Source organism: Zerene cesonia, chromosome 17, assembly GCF_012273895.1.
Source record: "Zerene cesonia ecotype Mississippi chromosome 17, Zerene_cesonia_1.1, whole genome shotgun sequence".
NCBI lineage: Eukaryota > Metazoa > Arthropoda > Insecta > Lepidoptera > Pieridae > Zerene > Zerene cesonia.
In genome coordinates, this window is record NC_052118.1 from 4,906,428 (window position 1) to 4,928,850 (window position 22,423).

The 22,423-nt window shown below is 32.7% G+C and overlaps 3 protein-coding genes across 4 annotated transcripts; 2 read left to right on the plus strand and 1 right to left on the minus strand.

The window, feature by feature from the left end:
* The first annotated feature begins 2,099 nt into the window (after nucleotides 1-2,099).
* On the plus strand, nucleotides 2,100-5,669 carry LOC119833579 (N-acetylglucosamine-6-phosphate deacetylase). The gene is made up of 6 exons (XM_038357647.1): nucleotides 2,100-2,488; nucleotides 2,560-2,834; nucleotides 3,683-3,901; nucleotides 4,215-4,350; nucleotides 4,776-4,952; nucleotides 5,383-5,669. The coding sequence occupies exons 1-6, from the start codon at nucleotides 2,284-2,286 to the stop codon at nucleotides 5,562-5,564; spliced, it is 1,194 nt and encodes a 397-aa protein (XP_038213575.1). The 5' UTR covers nucleotides 2,100-2,283; the 3' UTR covers nucleotides 5,565-5,669.
* An 86-nt stretch (nucleotides 5,670-5,755) lies between these two features.
* On the minus strand, nucleotides 5,756-19,140 carry LOC119833253 (brain tumor protein). The gene is made up of 9 exons (XM_038357213.1): nucleotides 18,894-19,140; nucleotides 16,593-16,765; nucleotides 16,094-16,238; nucleotides 14,613-16,008; nucleotides 14,147-14,427; nucleotides 13,692-13,880; nucleotides 13,329-13,497; nucleotides 12,483-12,715; nucleotides 5,756-12,235 (listed from the first exon to the last, which is right to left on the minus strand). The coding sequence occupies exons 2-9, from the start codon at nucleotides 16,703-16,705 to the stop codon at nucleotides 12,131-12,133; spliced, it is 2,631 nt and encodes an 876-aa protein (XP_038213141.1). The 5' UTR covers nucleotides 16,706-16,765; nucleotides 18,894-19,140; the 3' UTR covers nucleotides 5,756-12,130.
* Nucleotides 19,141-20,877: 1,737 nt separating this feature from the next.
* Nucleotides 20,878-22,237, plus strand: LOC119833548 (signal recognition particle 9 kDa protein). Of its 2 annotated transcripts, XM_038357600.1 has the most exons (3): nucleotides 20,878-21,024; nucleotides 21,101-21,243; nucleotides 22,119-22,237. In XM_038357600.1, exons 2-3 carry the CDS (start codon nucleotides 21,103-21,105, stop codon nucleotides 22,212-22,214), a joined length of 237 nt encoding a protein of 78 aa, XP_038213528.1. In that variant the 5' UTR covers nucleotides 20,878-21,024; nucleotides 21,101-21,102; the 3' UTR covers nucleotides 22,215-22,237. The 2 variants fall into 2 exon arrangements, with proteins under 2 accessions (XP_038213528.1, XP_038213527.1); XM_038357599.1 differs by having other exon boundaries at nucleotides 20,888-21,243.
* Nucleotides 22,238-22,423: the final 186 nt, after the last annotated feature.

The window sequence follows — 22,423 nt, forward strand, 5'->3', positions numbered from 1 at the left end:
TACAAAATAGTGTTCATGAACGTTAATTTCTTTTAATTTATTTACAAAAACTATTACCACTATATTAACTGACTGTATACTAAAAGAAACTGCTTTTCAGCCATCTTATATAGCTTATTTCTAAAACAGTTTCAAATAACATGATCTTATTTATTTGCAGCATGAACATTGTACCCATAAAGTACACGGGTGTACAATTTAGTAAGAAGTAAGTAATTCACTGAGTTTGTTTGGAGTGTCGCGGGTGCTATTGCGTTATGGAGTACCAGTCGTTGACTTCAAAGAATTATGATGGAGCCAGAAATGTTCCACTCGGAAATATCTCGTATTTCTATCTAAATATAGACAAGCCTAAATGACTCAACCACAAATCTCAATGGCTCAAAATTTCTACGCCGGTTTTGTTTTTATAATTTTTACGTAAAATATTATCAAAATATCTATTACATGATGTAGGTATTAGGTACTATTACTTAGGTATATATTAGGTACTATAAATATGGATATTGATATTCATACATTATACTGTGCACTTTAATTGGAAATAAAATCCTATCTTCTATTCTTAGAAGAAATTCGATTACTAGGGTGTATCATAGGATGTCACGAAAAGTAAAACGCGGGTTCGACTACTTCTGATTCTCGATAACACTTTTTAAATTTGTATGTAATATGTGAATTGTATATACAATACACAGCAATGACAATGATAAATTACATATTTATTATGCATACAAATTTTTATAACTCTCAAAATCCATTACGACACTAAAATACATCCAAGTAAATTATAATATAATATTATGCAATTTCATTTGCTTGAATGACACATAACAATATTGTACCACGTGTTATTATGATCAAAAATCTAAACCCCTGAACTTTTCCTTTTTTTCTTTGGTCTGAGCTGAACCTTAATTATTTCAAATACAAAAAAAAATGTTGAGATCGGGTTTAATAGATAGATTGAATCAGAAAAAAGGGTGCTTTGATGTAAGAAATATAAAATAAGGCTACAATTTATAAAATATAGCCTAAATTATGGTTGAAACAAGGTCCTAAACATTAATATAGATGAATACGTAATAAGTAAATTCAAATATAAATGTAGAGTTTAATAATTACGTAAATTATACTCTACTATCTACATTATATTTATGCTAAAATATTTATTGTATCATACATTCGTGTTTTTTTTTTAATTTCATTACAATACCACCCAAAATACACAGAAATTATGAATTTAGACAAAGTCTATGTGAATTTACCTCGACCATATGAGTTATGACAGTTCTATCTTACTTTTAAGCGACGATCCCAAAATAACGGAAGGTGATCGATAATTCGTATTTCGTAGTGTATGCCTTTTTTTTTCCATTTTAGTAGTTTTAATGCTGACGGGTTTATTATGAAATAAGCCCTTTTAAAATATGTATGTAAAATGTATTATTTATATGCAACGTTGTAAAAATATTAATTCGTGTAGATTTAAATATTTTTTATGGTTCCTAAATACAATTTAAAAAAAATTATTAACTAATTAATTTTACAACAGAAGTCGTGTTTCTGTTTCTTTTTAAAGGTAGTATATTTTTTGTTATCGAATGTTATGTAAACTCTTAGGTTTCTACTATATTTAATAGGAAAGGGATGTACTACTGTGGAAGCACCCCAGTAGTAACGTGGTAGTAAAATTATAATAAGTAACTCATTGCATTCACAATGATTTGATTAGTCTTAACTACCTATTTTTGTAAGTAACTGAATCTACACCTACACAAATATAGAAGCACAAATTTTTGATTTTTTCTTTTAGTGGACAAATTCGAAAACTACTACTTTCATCATAAGAATTTTTTACATTGGTTTGTATTTATTGGGGTCATGTCACGGATAGTAAAATATTGAATAATTATATATAATGTGTCTAATATCCATCTCTGGCTATTAAAAATTATAAAATATTGGCATCGGAAGTATTTTCGCTCTAAAAGTCGTAAATAAATTATAAACAGCTTTTCGTTCGAAAATACGGACTCATCAATGTCCTCAATCCTGCACACTGCAACTGTCAACTCACAAGTTACAAGTAACAACTATGAAGTGTCATTAATGTCAGGCGTCAGCTGTTGTAATTGTGTTAATTGCCTTTGTTTTTTTTAAACATTTTATCAGTTTGGTGGTTAAAGAGCATTGAGATTTCAGTTCAACGACCAATTTATAACTAGTTAGAAGTATCACAACGAAGTCTTTGAATTATAAGTGTTTGTACTCATTCAAAAAATGAAGGCAAAAACTGGACTTACAAGGTTCCACAACTGTTACATTCTTCGTGAAAGTCAAATTATTAAAGAAGACCTACTTATACGAGAGGGAAAAATTGTGAGTCCAGAGGAAGTTTTTTATGTTGAGCAGGTAGAACCTGATGAAACTATCGACTGTGATAATTTGCTTATTGCTCCAGGATTTATTGATATACAAATTAATGGTAAGTTCATTTAATACTTTAAATACCCAACCTTATGATGTTTTTTCTATTCTATACATTTTTTTAAATAGGTGGATGGGGAGTAGATTTTTCTTATGATTCTGAAAGTGTTAAGGAGGGAGTTAATAAAGTAGCAAAAGAATTACTAAGCCATGGAGTAACATCGTTCTGTCCAACTATGGTGACATCGGAAAAGGAAAAGTATTCAAAAATATTACCAAAAATTCAGAAAACCCAAGGAAGTAAAGATGGTGCAACTGTTCTTGGTGTCCATCTAGAAGGCCCATTTATAAGTCTCGCAAAAAAAGGTGCACACTCGCCAGAACTCATTAAAAATCCAGAAAAGGTAATTTATTCTTAAATCCTTATTTGGTAATGACTTAAGTGTTTCATTTTATATAATATTATAGTGAATTAAAACACCTACATTTTAATTTCTGTAAGACTTTTTTAAATGTAATCCTCGGCAACTGAGCTGGTGGTTTGCCTGAGGAATGTTTACTATTAAGGAGTGAAAGATAAAAGAAGGATTGACAACAGAAATAAAGGAATTGACTAAGAAGTGTCAGAAAAAGGATATGGACCCCCACTCACCAAAAAAAAAAAGGAACAACTACTATTTTACACCGGTATTTTGTGGTAGTGGGGTACCTTACCCGGTTATGAGCTGCAAAATTTGTGCCGAAGCATGCTCAACTCCAACACTCAAAACTTGTTTAAGACTTGATTTTTTTTTACTAATAATGTTGGTAGTTTATGATCATATGATTTTTTTTTCATGAATTCAGCAGGCTAATTATTTTTGAGAGATGATAGAGGTAGTAAGGTTTGGTGTTCATAAGTTTTTGCCTGACAGATTTGACAGGTCAATTATTTTGCATGTGAAGTTATTTTAAGATATGTTGTTTTTTTACAATTTATGCAGAAACTCAAATGTTAGAAATAATATAAATAAACAAAGAATCAACATAAAGATACCACTTATCATTGACCTAGTTTATAGAAAAGCAAACTTATAGATAAATATATTGTTATCTTGTTTATTAAAATACTTCTTACATATGGCACACATTGCAACCACTATGTAAATTGGCAAAATAAAATAATTATACAATAGCTTTTTTTTTAAATATACTTAAGCAAGCTCATTATCTATAACAATACCTGCCCACTAAGAGGTTCTCATTTTCCCAGGGTATTGATTCAATCCTTGAAGTATATGGAACATTGGACAATGTTGTAATTGTAACCATTGCCCCAGAACTGCCTGGAGCATTGAAGGCTATAAAAAGTTTAACTGAAATGGGTATAAAAGTAGCCCTCGGTCATACAGAAGCAAGCCTAGCTCAAAGTGAAGAAGGTGTGAAGCATGGGGCAAACTTAATCACACATTTGTTTAATGCTATGCTGCCAGTAAGTAAAGAATGACTGCCTTAGACTGCCTTTCAGAATTAAGTTTTGACAGAAAATATTATATTGATATATTATAGGGAACTAGCTTAATCAGCTATTTAATGAAGAGCCTAACCTTTTTATTAAACAGTGCCATTTGTTTAACAGTCCGAATAATATCCAGCTGTATTGTGCCGTATAAAGTTTAGTGAATTCTTAGGATGTACCTAATAATATTTGATAACTGGGAATAAAAATGCTGCTTATATATATATTAACAAGGTTTCAAAATTTTCTTTACTATATGTACATACTACTTACTATTTATTTTTAGTTCCATCATCGTGACCCTGGCCTAGTTGGCTTGCTAGCATCATCCACAGAAAAGCAAGTATACTATGGAATAATATCTGATGGCATCCATACTCACCCCGCAGCACTAAGAATCGCGTGTCGAACCAATCCTGAAGGTAGAACCTACCCTTCACATATAATATGTATATCAAAATCAATACAAAATAATTTACATAGTGTTCCATCCTCTACGTTTTTGTATAAAGTACTATAAGGTACTTTACATTGATTAGATTTGATTAGTAATTAAAGATTTTCTGCTCCTAAAATTCACCATGAAACTATTTTGTATCTATATTATTCTGTTTGTATCTGCTCTATAAAACTCGACATGTAACAAGGACTTTAAGTGCAACTCATGATATCTAGTATTTGCTTGTGTTTGTTTTTACGCGAGTATTATACATTCAGAAATTAAAGTCTTTTTAACAGATTTTTAACGGGGCAGTCTCCCCATGATACACGATTTATTCATTATATATGAATAAATCGCGTTTAAAATCCGATAAACAGTCATTAATTTTATTATGTTAAATTGTAGGGTTAGTACTAGTGAGCGACGCAGTAGCCGCCCAAGGATTACCAAATGGAACCTTCCGAATCGGCCCTCAAACTGTTAGTGTAGAAAATGGTTGGGCTTATGTAGCCGGTACTAAGACCTTATGTGGCAGCACTATGGCATTGGACCAATGTATCAAAACCTTTAAAAAAGCTACGGGTGAGTTTATTCGTAATAGGTAACCTCTTCTTTTTACTGACTTTTAGTGATAGCTAATGAGGCTGTTTACAGTTAATTTTTATAGTATTGTTTATGTATTTACTCTCGGTCTCTTTGAAACAGTGGTTTATATAAATAAATCAATTTGCTCAATCACTTTTCACACGCACTACATAAACTAAAAAAAAAAACGTTAAGGTAGGTAAGGCTTTTTCCTAAAAGTTTGAAGATTAACACAATAACTCCGTTGATACCTCGAAGGAGATTTTTTTTGCATCAAAAAACTTTAATTCACACCCAGACCTCTTTAGCCGTGTCATCCAAGTGCGAAGAGATCGTTCTAGCAATCTATACCTACTTGTCCTGGATATAACAGTCAACAGAACCAGTAAGGTAATATTTACTAAATTGATTTCTTAATTTCTTTCAGACTGCTCTCTCGAATATTCATTAGAAGCTGCATCCTTACATCCCGCCAAAGCATTAGGAATTGACGATAGTAAGGGAAAATTAAATTTCGGCTATGATGCAGACTTCGTATTTTTACATTCCAAAACATTGAAAGTTATGTCTACTTGGATTGCTGGAGAATGTGTTTATAAAGCTCCTTAATCTATGCATTTATTATATTGTTACCATTTTGTGATATAAGAATACTTGCACTAAGTGCATCATTTATTTTACTTTATTATATTTTATTATACATTTTTAAAACAAGGGATTTTTATTTCTAAACCGTTTTCGAATTTTCTACTTATGTTATCATTACAAGAAAAGGTTATTTGAAAATAAAACCCTCATCGTAGTGGCATGGAAAATCTTTATTGAAGTAAATATATTTATAAAGTCAGTACAATTTAAGTTCAATAGTTTCCAAAAATATTAAAGTGCAGGTTGCTGATCACCTGGCAATGTTAAATATGATTATTTCTTAATTAAAATACAAGCTAATATTGAGAAAACTGTAATATGTGAATAATAACATGTATATACCTAAATAAAATCATGACAAAAATATATTTTAGGCAGGCTCTGAATTACACTGCTCTGTGCTGTTGTTATCCTGGCCACAGTTCACGAATAATAAACTTAATAATTAATAAAAACCGCAAGAGTCACGTGAAAATTTGCACTCGCTATAAAAAGAAACGAGTTCAACAACACCAAATTCTCAAGTAACATCGGCGGAGAGACACGTTGTGAAAGCAAGACGTGCATCTAGCGAGCGAGGCCCGCGTGTGAACGCAGAACGTTCTATTCGATTGCTCTAATATTTAAATCGATCAATTCCTGCCAGTGTTTTCAACTTGAACCCGCCTTTAAACTACCTGCACGTCTTGTTTCTACACCAAAATAATTTACAAACTACGCAATGTATATTCATGTATACAATATTACTAAGTGTATGAATGTATAATAATGTAAATACTATTTAATGAAAAACAAAATAATATCATGGAATATTCAAAGAGCCAAAATATTTGAGATTATCTCTACCTCAATACCATTAACTTCTAAGATCTAGGCACAATGCTGCAGAAAATTCTGTATGTTATATAACAATATTTTTCGTTGACTGTGGGGCAAAACCTAATTTGTTCAGTCAACACCACCGCACAAGGTACGCTGAAGACATTATTTAAACTGCCATTGTTCGTACATGTTAGTCGCTCTATGTAAAAGATATGTGCTTTTTTAAGCAGTCTGTGGATAAAATGTGAAATTAAATTGATTATTAAAATATAGGATAAACACAAGTTAGTAGTGGAGCAGTTAGAATAATGATTTCAGAGCCTGATATCCGAGTGCCGATGCTGCTGGGCCCCGCAACTTGCTCCGGCGCAAGCTGCCACGAAGGCAAACAACTACATCTAACAATAGAATTTTAACGTTATAATGTTTTCAAATCTTTACGGAGGGTATTGTCGGTTAGATATATGCATCGTGTTAATTCCAGTCCACTTCAGTACATACACTCCACGTGGACTAACACCTAAGTTTAAAATACTTTTAAACAGAATAAAATTATTGAGCAATATATTCTTATGAGAATATAGTAGACATTTGCTCGGTTGCACCAACTCTACGGAAATGTTATGTAATCCTAATATCAAATGCCAATGCACACTCCACAAATGTCATTTTATAAATAAGATTAAATTAATAAGCATTAAAAAGAAATCTTTGGATCAAAAATAAAATATGCATCTGGAACATGCACCATTCATACAAACAAATTACTAAAAATTTCAGTGTTATAAACATAAAAATGACAAGAAACTTAAAACTGTAACTTATTATATACTTATAACTAATCGAAAAAAAAAACAAAGCCATTATACCATTAAATTAAGAACAATACAGATGATAATTCTAGTAAAATGAGAACATTCTCACATTACGAAAAATGAAAGCAAAATGTTTGTTGTTTCAGTAAAGGACTATTACATAGTTGTTAGAATCAAAAGCAGTGCGTTTTTGCTTATAAAACAAAAATCGTAATGTGAGAAACAGATTCGTTATGATATGTTTTATTTTACTGAACAATTTTCAAGAATATCTAAATGGCCGCTTATGTGAAAAATTATGCTTATAGTTAAACAATCAAATTCAAAAATAAGTCACTACAATACGTAAATACCAAGAATTGTATATTAAAATATTTGTACTTTTACTGACTAAAGGAAAAACATTGGCAACTGCTAATAATCCTACAATTGTAAAAAAAATAACTTGTATAATGTAGATTGAAAATGGTCATCTCAAATTCGTTCACTCTATGTGGAATGCAATTAGAATTCTTTAACAATATTAAAAGGTATAATAATATATTAAATTTTTATAATCAGCTCAACAATGTATATAATCTATAATAATTTAAAAGCCTAGATCCAAACTGTGATATTTATTGCACAAGCACTCTGTGGCTTATAATTCCAAAGGGAATAGAGCTCACAACCTTATTTATATTGGTTTTTGAACAGTGGAGAGACCAAACTAATATGGCGGTGGTAAGGTGGGTGAATATTGAACAAGTCTAAATGCGCGAACAATTAATGTTAATCTACTATTTCTAATGACACAATAAAATCGTTTCTATGACAATTGAAATCGTTAACAATATGGCCCCGTCGGGGATGTATGCGGCAAACATATACGATCACTGTACCCGATAGTCAAGCAGGTGATCAGCTGTCTGTGTCCTATCTGAACGCACGTCTTGATACGAAGCTGGCCGAACCCTACTCACGGTCAATTAGCACGGTCCTAAGTGATTTCGGTAATAAGTAACGTCCCACACTCCACCGAAAACATCGAGCTGTGCTTGGTGCCACAAAATAGGCAATACGCCCACCTCCAATAGGGAGGGTAACATGAGAGCTCACCTTGTGCGCTGCGAACCCTACCAATACCACATTGTTTGACAGTAAATTTGTATATTTGCGCGACGCGGACGCACACACGTTCTGTAAATATAGAAGCGGTCGATTCCGCAGCCGCAAAGTATACAACGTTAATGCCATACAACGTCATTACTACATCTACTGAATTTATTGCTGGATACATAAGGGAATATAGATTCAAGAGAAATATATTTACCAAAAATTGCTTTAAGTGTATATAGGTAACTTTTAAGATTTCCAAGAAAGGCTACTGTAATGTACTCTAATGATACAATTATTATCGTGTAACGTCAATGGACAATAGATACCATTTGACCTGCCATTACCCCATGACTTAGTGCGTACTCGTTACAGCAAGAATGTACAGCCAAAGAGATGCAGCGAATATCCGCTACCCTGCCTCGCTAATTAACTTCTAAACAACACCACCACTGACAAACATCTCAAACCGTTCTTTGTATACATCAATAATTGAAAAGTACTAATCCCTACAAAAAACCTCTACATCGACACCTACATAAGATACATGGCAAGAACAAAAGGAAACATTGACAACAAGTTTACATTAAATTAAAATTAGGATAATAATTATAAAAATGATAATACTTCCGAACATACGGCCCAATAAACGTCGAAGCCGATGCGATAATAATTGGAAAAAGGACAATATTTAACTTCAAATTTATAAATATTGAAATTCACACATAAAATAGTATAATTTGTAAAATTATCCAAAACTTATCACACCACTTTTTAATAATTTTATGCAACCCTAAGCAATATTATTATTAGCGTCAAACGCTCCCTTTGGGGCTCCCTATTTAGTTGTATTTTCTGTTAATTATATGTCACTAACACACAATAATTTTGATCAATGGACAACAAATAAAAGTATTGAACATTATAATAATAATATTAAAACCCTGAATATTAATAAAACAAAAAAAATTGGCAACAATTAGTAACTAATTTTTACAAATATTTATACAATAAAATAATTACTATGTGCATGCACAAATATTGTAAGAAAATAATTTGGCAGTAAAAATTCGTAACTCTAAAGGCCTAACGCACTGGCCATAAATACTATTCAAAGATAGGCCCGGGACTTCTAATTAAAAAAAATACAGTAAAATGAAAAAAATAAGAGTATTAATCACACATTTTAATCCGTAGGGTTTTGCAGACCCATTTATTTACTTAATTAAAATAATAAAGAAAATAAAATTCCCTAATACTATCGGGACAAAAAATCCTGAAACAAATAACTTAAAAACAATAAGAAAAATAAACCCAAAAGTTACTCACTAATAAATAAAGGATCCAAGACTCAACGTCTAAATTCAACTTATCACTGGATCTGACCGACAAAGCTCGCAATTCCCAACAACCCGTAGGTTGCAGCCGTTTTATATGCGCAGCAATTTTTCAATATTTTTTGACTGTTGATACATTATTTCTCTCTATTATTGCTTATATCACATTAAATGTTTCTAATGTATTGAATTTTCTTAAACTGCTCCAATACACAACAAATAAACAAATATTACTAATTAAGTACATACATTAGATTACGATACACTATTATAGAAGTGAATTGCTATGATAATAACGTGTATATTGAATGATAATATGGCTCAGCAATATTCCTCCATCGGCGAAAGATTTGGTTAATGCAAATATAATAATGATGTATACAGTTTCATATTCAATCACCTTATATTAAGGAATTCAGGAACTTAAACATTTGAAGCCTATTCAATACAATGAGGTTCTTTGTCTTTGCAATTCTAATTTTACTTTAGGGGAGCTAGAGAGCATTGTATAAAATAATATATAAACAAAATATCACACTCAATTATAGGTGGTCTGTATAAGTACTCATCAATTTTGAAGAATGAAATGAATGAAAAATATTGTTAGTGAAACAACGGAATCTACGCCAATCTTCGATAATTTGCTATGTTCCACGAAAAATTTTGTGAAAATCCAATTTGCTTAAGGAAAATAAATTTGTAAATACAAAAAAATAATACTAATACACCAAAATGTTTGGAAGACTAGTAAGTAGTGACGACGAATTGCGTTTAGAAAACCATTATTTCACTAACCAATATGTTACCAAATATATCGCAATATTTAAGTAGTTTCACTGGTGACATTAAAATTTAATTCAGTTAAGATAGACATTTATCTACTGTCTAGTTTAATGAACAATTACTTTCAAAAATTTTAAACGTGGATCGCTATAAAAATATACACTTTGGCGAACAGTAATTTTGAAGATATTTTGTAGAAATAAAATTGGTTTATGATGGCACATTCATGAACATATGTAATCGTGTCTTCGTATTATTAGCCTAGTATTTGTTCAACATTAATCGATATTATAGTAGGTATTATAAGCAGCCTTCAAACCTGCTAATCAAGTTTGTGACATATTATTTGAAAAAGTTACTAACGCCTATGTAAAAGGGAATAACAAATGTCGAATATTCATATAAGTTACACATGAAGATGCCACATAAACGTTTTTCTTCCTAATTGTATACCACTCGTTATATAATGTATACATATATAATTTCAAGTTTAATATTTACAGTGGTTTTTCATTTACACTTTTAACTTCCAAACGTTAAATATTAACCAAATTTTATATTATGTTTGCTTAATAGCCTAAACCATGAAAAATCTTGAATATAGGCTCTCAAAACAAGAGTACATGGAAAAACATTTTGTATAGACACAAGAATTTCTGTAAAAGGTAAATATATTTTAACGGACAATATATAATATTGTATAAGCGATTAACCTAAACTAGATGGCACGTTATTTTAGTGTCGCCTCCTTTGGTCAAAAGACTAAAAATATTTTTAACAATAAACTCAATTGTGCGTTAAACACATGACAATACTTTAATAATTATTGCTCGAAAGAGTAAATACGGCAATAAAAATACTTGTTGTCAGTGAAATAGTCTACAATGAATGCAAGTAAGTTTCGATAACATTACAAGTTTCGTCTGAATGAGGCGACACCCCCACGCAGACCCCTAATTGACATGTAATTATTAACTTCACTCGAACTAGGAACCATACCAGCTGCTAATTTAGAAATAAAATTAAAATAATTCCAGTCAGCCGCTAGAAATGTTTGAAAGGTATTAACAAAACTCATACTCGGTAGGACTTCGAATAATATAGCAAACAATTTATATTTATGAACATTCAATTTTGATAATTAATAAAATTCGTTGCATCTTTCGACAATAATTATCACTGTTGTACACTAACGCACTACACTATCTCCACCAAGTATGAATTCCCTTAATGTCTAAGCGTTTGTATAAATATTGACTGGATGTGTAAATAAAAATGATATTAGCCTAAACTTTGGATTTTCTGTTACTATAACTAAATGCAACATTAAAAAAAAGATATTAACCAAAAAAACAATACGCAATGTTTCAGTACTTTGGGATTACTAATAAATTTATCCAATAGCAGTGACACCAATTCAAATAACAATTCTAAATTCCACAAAATAAGGTGACAGTAACCGAGATTAATAGGATAGCCAGGATCACTGTGGTATACACTGCGAATGGACATAATGAGACTAACGTGAATTCAACATAATAAAAACAACAAATAAGTAGTCAAATACTGTTAAGCAAAAATGTTAAGCTTTGTAAAATCAGCAATTAAAATATAAAATATAGGGAATAAATGTGAGATCTTGTAGTATGCAGACTTACAGCCATCGAGTAGTTCCTCAAACAATATAAAGGGTGTTGAGGACTAGAACATGGTGATTATTCTTAGCCAGAGTGACGATATAACCTTCAGATGTTATCTTTAAACCGCAGCAGCGAGATACCTGCCGAGAGACATTCAAACATTATTACAAATAAAACATTTTGTATTACTGAGATATATCCACATCAAATAAATGAGATAAACGGTTCCGATTGATCACAGGCAAGTTCATAATAATATACGTATATATTGCGGGCTTTAAAATCAACCGTATAAAATTAATAGAACACAAAATATTCTGGATATTATGATCACATATATGATCCAAGATTGGCCCTGTACACCTGGTGAGCGGTGGTGGCACTCACCTTGACGTAGGGGCACTCGAACTCGGAGACGAGCACGCCGTCCCGCGAGAACACGGCGACGTGGAACTTGTTGCCGTGCGAGTCGCCGATGAGCACGTCGCCCGCGTCCGACACGTCGATGCCGTTGGGGAAGTTGGTCACGTTCTCGCAGCCGATGCGCCGCAGGAACCGGCCCTCGTCGTCGAACACGACCACGCAGTGACCCTTGAAGTCGCACACGTAGAACTCCTTGCCTGGAACCATGGGGCAGTTAAGCTACAATAATGTATTTAAATCTCACCGTCGTGTCGTTTAAATCTGTACCGTATAAGCGCCAAATGTAAAACTCGAAAACGGCGGCTTTGTTTTAACCTAAAATAGCTATGAGCTTAATGAACGATAATTAGAATAAATAAAAGATACCGCACACATATCAAAAATGAATATCACACAAATCTGCAAATATGCTGTTTTAGCGAGAATAAAAACATACACTAGCAGAACTATTCTTATAAGACACCTTTGTCCCCGTGGTGGAAACAAAAAAATAAAATAACCATTTGGGAAATTTTTGTATAAACATGACAAAACGTAATTAACCTAGAAATTATTTTTTTCGCACTCCTAATTATAGAATCCTTTTTTTGTGAGATAATTGTAATTCAATTAACATGTAAGATAATCGATACTCATATAATTAATAAGTGCCATACAATACCTAATGATGTAGTTAATAAGTAAGTCTAGGACTATCAACATCAACTGTATTACTATTAAAACCTTATTGTTGTTTATATAATTACCTGAAGTCATATAAGTTTTCTGGATTTCAATCAGAATAAACTCGTATGTTTCAACAACACTCACCACTGATAGCAATATCGGATGGTTCCCTCATACACTCACTGCAATCGAACCAGCTCATAAGGTCGCCTTCTTCCGATAGTATAAATACAGTAGGCGTGACGCTATCTACAGCCACTATAAGGCCCTCGGCTGTCACAGCCAGACCGGCCACAATATCAATGAAGCGAACCTATAAGGTTTATAACATTATAGTTTTTATTAACTAGTATTACCTACTTCAATTAAAATCCGAATTATCGTGAACAAGAAAAAAGTAAGTAAAAGTAGAAAAGCTCATGTAATCTCTGATCTTGTACAATTATAAAGCAAACCTTAAAATGCTTCTTTATATTACAAGGAATGTTAAAAAACAAATTAACATACAGCAATTTTTTTCAAGAAGTGTCCATTTTTAGTGAATATTTGCATTCGGGATCGTTCATTGCCACGATCGCAGACAACAAACTTCCCCGTGGCGCGGACAACGGCTACCTTCCGAGGATACCACAGCTGGCCCTCTTCTTTGCCAGGAACTCCGAAGTTGAACTTATGGTTTCCAGACTTATCGAACACCTTGAAATTTTCAAATTATTTAAAATAAAATCGCTAATATCGAAAGCAATCACATAATAATTCCCTTTCATAGTTATTTTACATAGTTATTTTTATTACTTTACATTTAATGCTTCGTAATAAATGTAATAAAATTTTAAGATGTTTTACCAGATCATCTCACAAATCCATAAAATATAGAGTATTGGAGAAATTAACAAAAAGAATGAGGATCAAAAATAATTGCTAATGAATGGTATTTTTTTTAAACAAAATAAAGGAACTACCGTGATTCGGTGATTATTGGTATCAGCCACAATAATATCTTCATCGTTTCCAAGGCAGAATCCATGAGGGGAGTTAAACTGTCCCTTTCCTCCGCCAAGCTGGCCAAATTTAAAACGAATATGCATAGGTGTTGCTTTGGTAGCGCGGACAAGGGGTGCTGGCGGAGCAACTAAAGCTGCTTCTTCAGCGGCTGTTAACAACGGCCTCCCGGGGGATACTCCACGAGGTCCTACAGCGCTAATACTACTGACAGCCCCTACTCCTCCATAGCCATTAACTTCTAAAATTATAAAAAAAAAATGTAATTGTAATAGAAATAGAAACAGAAATACGTTTATTTGACACCATTTATAATATGATGTAAATAGTAATCATGTATTCTTTGTCTATAAAAAATATCTTCAGAGTATAGGTGTATATCTTATTCATATATTAAAAGATTTCAGAAAATAAAATAATACTAACCAGTATTAAGTCCAAGTTTAGCAAGTGCTTGTAAATTGTTATATGCTTGAGGTGAGTTTAAATCGCCTGCGAGCAACTCTGCCAGAGTGAACGACGGAGCTGGGGACGCATGGGTCGGCGGTGGGACGTCTTTTTCGGCAATGCTTGCTAATTGTTGCAAGTTATATTCAACCATTGATGGCAAAGCAGGAACGCCTCCAACACCAGTAACAGCCCCAACACCTGGTACATTATTAACATTGACTACACCAGGCAGAACACCAGTATTTGCAACTGGACCCACACCAGGCACGGAGCCAACGCCAGGAACACCCATTGTTGGGACACCACCCACTCCGGGGACTCCTACCATTCCAACTCCGGTTACTCCTGTTACACGACGAACGTTACCCAGTGGAAAATCGTCGAAGACTGGAGCATTAGTTACAGATACAGCTGGGGAGTGAGCGTTGGACGCCACAGATACAATAGCCGATGATTCACTAAGACGTTTTCTCTCTTCAGCTTTGGTTGCTTCAGTGCGAAAAGTTCCAAATGTTTCATCCGTCACGGCATCGAACTTTTCCATCTTTGTGACAAATTCTAAAGAGTAATCTACATCAAATTCAGGAGCACCTTCCAAAAGACGTGCAAATTGGGATGCCACTGTTTTCTTAAGCATCACTATCTCTGTTCCATCTCCACGCCGTAACAATCGAGCAGCGAACTTGCAAGCACAATCAATGCGCTGCACTGTTTTATCAACGCGGTCAAACAAATCCATAACTTTCAGTTCTCGCTCCTTATGTAAGCGCTCCAGTTCTTCAAGTGCTTTTTCGCGTCGTCTTTCTAATGCTGCTTTGTAAGCATGAAATGCTTCATTAATGACATTCTCTGCCTCATCACGTTGGCGTTGCAAGTCACCCAAGGCATCATCGAGTCTGGCTGAAGCGCTTCCAGCGGTAACAGCACGCGCATTTCCTTCGACGATAAAATTACGTAATTCTGCACGGAGACTGGGTTCAGCATCGACGATACGTTCACAACGATGTTCGCCCACTTTATGATCGACAGTGAGGCATTCAGTACAAGCGCCAACTTCACATTCGCAACAATAAAACTTGAGGCTTTCTCCTACATGGCGACTACAGAATATCGGCTTATGTACGGCCGACTTTTCCTTAGATGATCTTAGTGCATCGAAAGGTACAACGCGATGATTTTCAAAACACCTCATGAACTCGTGAGCTGAATTGCAATTGGAGCACAAGAAATGAGAGCAATCTGTGCATCGTGCTACAGCAGGTTCCTTACTCTTGCAGCAAGTACAAACCACAGACTGGTCCATTGACGAAACATCCAGGATATTAGTGATAACATAATCAGATGGCAAGGATGCAGCTCCGCCAGCGGGTATCTAGTGAATAAAAAAAAATCACTTAACATTATAACTGCATAAATTACTTTACTTTAATTATTATTCTTTTTTTTTTTATAAATACCTTTGTTTCTTGCTTGCAAAGAGGGCATTCAACCGCTAAATCATACTTAAGAGAATCCCCAGCTTCATTAACCATCAATTTGTCTATGCATGCTTCACAGAAAATGTGAAGACATGATAATACTCGAGGGCTGCACAACTTATTGCTTAAAAAAATTTAAAGCTTATCTTATTTTTTATTCTTATTATTACTATTAATTTCTAAATACACAAGCAATCCCTTTGCTGCTGATTATGCCATAACTTCGCTTACCAAAGGATCTGATAATTCAATTCAACTAATCAATAGGTATTGGATAAGTTATTAAATGCAAGTTTTACTAAAAATACACAGAGTATTAAACTAAAATGTATTCTACTACAATTCCAATTAAATGTGTTTAACAACAATAATACCAAGTATCTGTTGGCTTTAAACCCTTCAGGTGGTATTACAAAATTCTATCTAAATATCTATAAATATCATTAAAAAAAACAATTGAATATTCTCTTTTACTTACTCGCAAATTTTGCAATTTTGTTCTTGCTTGCCACTGTCAGTAGATTCTAAAGAACCTTCATCCCCCAAGCTAACAAGACCATCCCCATATAGATCCCCATTAATCTCCTCCATTTTAACTTACAAATAACCCTTGTATATAATGTATATTTTTTCACTTCAAACAACAAGTATCTGCAACAAAAAGCATGAATGTTAATAAGGTACCTATGCACAAAAATATTTTTTTTCATCATGTTTGCCACTAAAGTTAAATAAATAACAAGATCCCTGGTTTAAAATTCACCAACTTATTGGAACATTTTCTCATCTGAAATCATATATTGGCATTATACACCTCCAACTATTCTCTATTGTATATGAAAGCAATAATATATATACATATAGAGGAGGGGAGGGCACATAAACACCATGTATGACATGACTAGAGGCCACACTATTCCCACTTACATTACGGCCACTTTGACACTCACTCTTAGAACTCTTAATTACTATTCAAAATTTTTCATTTCATTCAAGTACATTTTTGAAGAGTGAAAAGAAGATAACAAATATCATATCCCTATTCTTATAAGAGTAGTATGACTACCCTATTAATACAAAATGTAAGAGAAATTGTATTGTTGTTTCTAAATTTTATCCATAACTATATAATTCTATATCTTTTTTATTAAGTTCAGAACTACAGTTCTGTAAATTATTATAATTCCATGAAAACTAAGGCAAATAACATGTCTTAAAGAAAAACTTCATATAGTTTAGATAAATAAAAAGGTAAATATTTGTTTTTTTCTATAATTTATTATTATTTCTGCCTTAACAACAAATTGCTTAATGGTATGCTTATAATTATACTTATATTTATGCTTAATAATGTATCCAAAAGCAATACAAACTTGAAAAAGAAAAAAACACCCAGAAAGGTACTGTGATCCGGAGGCTTGAATCCTTTTCCTCCCCTTTTCCTAACAATTCCTTTATATCCATCACCAATTCTATAATTATCTTTACCCCTTTGAAAGCAGGCAACACATTTGCAGTGGTCCTACCTCTGCAACTTAGTATGGGTTGTTGTGATCACTTACCATTAGACATACCATCAGTTGCCCAATATCATGAATTCAAATCTGATTATAAATAACAGCTATTGAATTTTGATCTAACAATCATAAATAAATGTTTATTGTACTTGAACAATAATGTTATTGTTTTAAATACTAAACAATCTATTCACATAAACTAAATGCTGAAGAGTGACACCAAATGTTTTTTTTTTTAATTTTTCAAACCTATCAGCATCACAAATTTTTGTGACCATAACTAATGTTGTATATAAGGATGAGGATAATCTTCATTATAATTTTTCAAATGAGTCTGATATCTTTAGTACATCCAATAAACTCTAGTCTTAAAGTTGATAAAGATCCTGGTTCCAAGGCTAAACCCTAGATTATATAATAGCATATAAGCCAGCATTATAGCTTAAATCTGTTTCAAAACATTAATTTATGGCAATTATAAATCTGTTAAGTTGTCTAATATGATACAGTAGTTTTATTTGAACCGAATTTGCAGAACTGACTACTGATTTTTTTTTTTCAATGGGGAAAGTAATAATGCTGATATTAATAATGTGATTACAATAAATAATTCTAATTATAAATCTTTTAAGTAATTCTACCAAAAAATTTAGTGTGATTAAATTAATAAGAATAATTTATTTCTTGTGTAAGTAGGTATTAAATAATTTGTATATAGTTTAAAAACTCTGAAGTATTATAAAGGTATAGTTTTATGTAAATTTAAAATTTGATTTAAAAAAACGTTTCTCAAATGAAATGTAAATCAATACATAAATGTCAATGTAAAACATTTAGATATGCATACAATAATGTTAAGTAGTAACTAAAATATACAGAAATAAAGAATAACTATTTATTTTTTAAATACTTACTGCACATAAGAAAATATATTAGCAAGACTAAAAGGGATCTTCCCTTCTAGATATAAGGTACCTATAGGTACATGTATGTTGGGTATGTTAAAATATATTTAGAGTCAAAAATGTTCATAAAAAACAATTTTTATAAAAGGATACAATAGCCGATAACGTATGGAGCATGAAATAAGACTGGGAAACCTTATTTAGTGGTTAAAATTTAAACTAGGGACATATAATGAAAACGCAATGCAGCATGCATACTGCAGACAATGGCGAATGTATAATACTTAAAAAAAATATTTATTTAATGGGGTAATAACGACCAACATAAAGCCTTAAATATTTAATATAATTACTAACCTTCAACAGTTAATATTTTCCTTTAAAATAGACGATCAACGCAGAATGTTCTACCACGCCGTAACTATGAAAATATTCATCACTATGTAAATAAATAAAAAATGAGCATCAAGCTTCAACAGACTTTAATTAAAATAGTATGTATCTTCGATGAATTAAAACTAAAGTTTTGTCACGTTCTCATTTTAAAAAGACCAATGAATACATTACTGCATAGTATTGATTTTATTCGTTCACTTCGTAGTTCGTTGCGCTAAGTGCTCTATTCAAGGGTTACCACTAAGATATTTTTAATTTTTATGTTTCGAAATCTGGCAACACCTACCATAAAGAACAACATAAGAAATTCAACAATCCCCTTGTAGGTAGGTGATAAAGTGCAGAAATGGGAATTGTTTAGGTTTCTACTAGCTTCATACTACTAAACTTCATTTATTATTTTTTTATTATGTCACCGTCGGCAATGGAGCTGATGAGTCGCCTAAAGGTAAGCGCCACCACCGCCCACCAATTTTTCGGGCGGCATGAAGTTGATTGCAGACCTTACGCCTCAACAAATGGATTGCCGATTTCAAATTGGAAGGGATGAAGAAAGGATTGACGAGAGGAATAAAGGAAAGGACTGTGAATTGTAAGAAAAAGGATTTGGGCCTCCGGCTCCCGAACTCACCGATCGAAACACATTGTGCAAAATACTATCAATGAGAAATTAGTATAAGTGCCAAAGAAAGATTTGCTATAGGTAACCTGTGATAATAGACAATTTGTATTAATATTTATAATTCAATTCTACATTATTCTAAACCCTTCTACAATAATTATCCCTGAAAATATTGGGCAGCTTTTAAAAGTTTAGCAATAAAATTAAGTAGTAGCAATTACACCTTCATAAATGCGTTTCTAATTAGGCTTCTGTATCATTCAGTCAGTCACAAACCATCGTGATTTCTTAATGTAAGATGCTAATTCGCTGTATGCAATTACACTTTTCTAAATTCAGTGACGACTAAATTTCGTGTAGTTTAGCTTTTAAGTATAAATTTTATCCAATAACTAATAAGGTAATTTTTATTTGTATGTGGTAGTCGAGCACGCTTCGGCACGAATTGGGCCAGCTCGCACCGGGGAAGTACCACACCCCCACAGAAGACCGGCGTGAAATAGCATTCTGCTGTGTTTCGTTCGGTGAGTGGGGGAGCTGGAGGCCCATATCCTTTTCCTTCCCCTTCCCAATCCTTTCCTTTATTCCTCTCGACAATCCTTTCTTAATCCCTTCCCAATTTAAAGTCGGCAATCCAAAGAGAGGCGTAAGGTCTGTAATCGACTTTACGCCTCTACAAATGTTAATGGGCGGTGGTAGCGCTTACCATCAGGCGTCCCACCAGCTCTATTGCCGACTGTGACATAAAAAAAAAAAAAATTATTAATTTCAAATAATGTTTTACAAATTAATGAACATATTTAATTTGTTACCCGATTAACTCACTTTTGTGCAAACATTCGAAAAATTAACGAATGTCTGAGCTTTTATAAAAACAATTGAAGTGTCAGATACTCACGGGTTAATATATTAGTGCGAATATGAGTAAGATTTCCTACGGCGAAGCTCACACATGTTTTAGGATGTTCAGCGTAAATTCTCTGAATAAATATTACTCGTTTTAGTTCGGGAAATTCTCAAGATAACTGAGTTTTTTAACATTATTTTTTATCATCGGTGATAAAAGCGGACTAGTAATATGAAGCAAAATTAAAGCGTATAAGCATCATTGACATCCTTGATTATTTTATAATAATCTGTGACCGCTCTTTGTGATTTCGTCAAGGACATAAATGGACAATCCATTTAATTCCTATATTATATATGTAATGCCTGTAACTTAAAATTAAAAACTTAGAGTACAGTGGTAGATAAAAGCTTGCCGTGAAAGATTTCTATTAAAATACGGAAATATTACCCAAACTGCCAAACGCCAACTGCCAACTGTCAACTGTCATCTGCCAAGTTCGAATATCAAATTCAAATCAACACGTCAATGATGCACGCAGAATTCAGAATTTTAGATTCCAAAAAAAGTGTATAATACATATATTGTTTTATATAAAACGAAACGAATTTTCATTTGACAAGGTCGTATTGTGACAGAAAAGCTTCACCAGCAATAAATATTCAATTCAGGGGTGTATAATATTATTATAAATTTTAGAAATGACTTTCATACCTAGCTGGGAAGAGTTTGAAAAATCGGCAGAAATGTTGTATTTACGTGATCCGAAAAACACACGTTACAGTATCAAATACTCACATTCAAAAGGAGTATTTCTTGTGAAAATCACTGATAACAAAAAGGTACTTGTTTTTATTATTAACTAGCTGCGCCCCGCGGTTCCACCCGCGTAAGGCTGTATCTCGTAGGAATATCGGGATAAAAAGTTGCCTATATGTTATTCCAGTTGTCCAGCTATCTACGTACCAAATTTCATTGCAATCGTTTCAGTAGTTTTTGCGTGAAAGAGCAACAAACACACACACATCCTTACAAACTTTCGCATTTATAATATTAGTAGGATTAACTAGCTGCGCCCCGCGATTTCACCCGCGAAAGTCCCTAACCCGTAGGAATATGGGGATAAAAAGTTGCTTATATGTTATTCCAGTTGTCCAGCTGGCTATGTACCAAATTTCATTGCAATTGGTTCAGTAGTTTTTGCGTGAAAGAACAACATACACACACATCCCTACAAACTTTCGCATTTATAATATTAGTAGGATAGCATAGGATTACATTCTGGAACATATATGGGACATAATGGGTCCAATGTATCTAAAACTATCTGTGGTACATACATATATATGTATACCAAGTCATCTAAATATGTGGACACGAATTAGAAGACATTACAGAAAGTTTGAAAAGTTTGTATCTTTGCCTAAGTCAAGCTTATTACGGACTAAGATTTAAATTTTTTCAACTTAATATGTTTTGTTATCATTTGGTTGTCATCATTGAGATTGGGTGCCAAACCAATCAATGAGGTGTTCTAGAGGACCAACGGCACAGCTTGATGGAATGATTCTGTAATACAACCTACCATTTATTCAAGTGTAGCAACATATTAAAAAAAAATTTTAAATTGGCCCAGCCGTTCATGCGGGATGGCATGACATTATACATATAAACATTTATATATGTCCATATCTACTTAAAAAAATATCTTTTTCAGTGTCTTCAATATAAAACTGAAGTTCAACAAGATGTGAGAAAAATAGACAACTTCATTTCAAATTTAATCAGACATATGGCCTCTAATGAAGTATAAGCAATAAAAAAGGAACTTAAAAAGTATGTTTTTTATTATCCTGGTCCCCTGACTTGTCCTTCCTCCTTGGTTCAGAAGTGAAATATGATTTATGCAGGAAATAAAGTGGGTGGTTTTTCCATGTGAATAAAGATGCAAAAAAAAATAATTTGTAAATATGCTTAAAAAATGACTTCAATATCCAAAAAATTGCATATATATATATATAT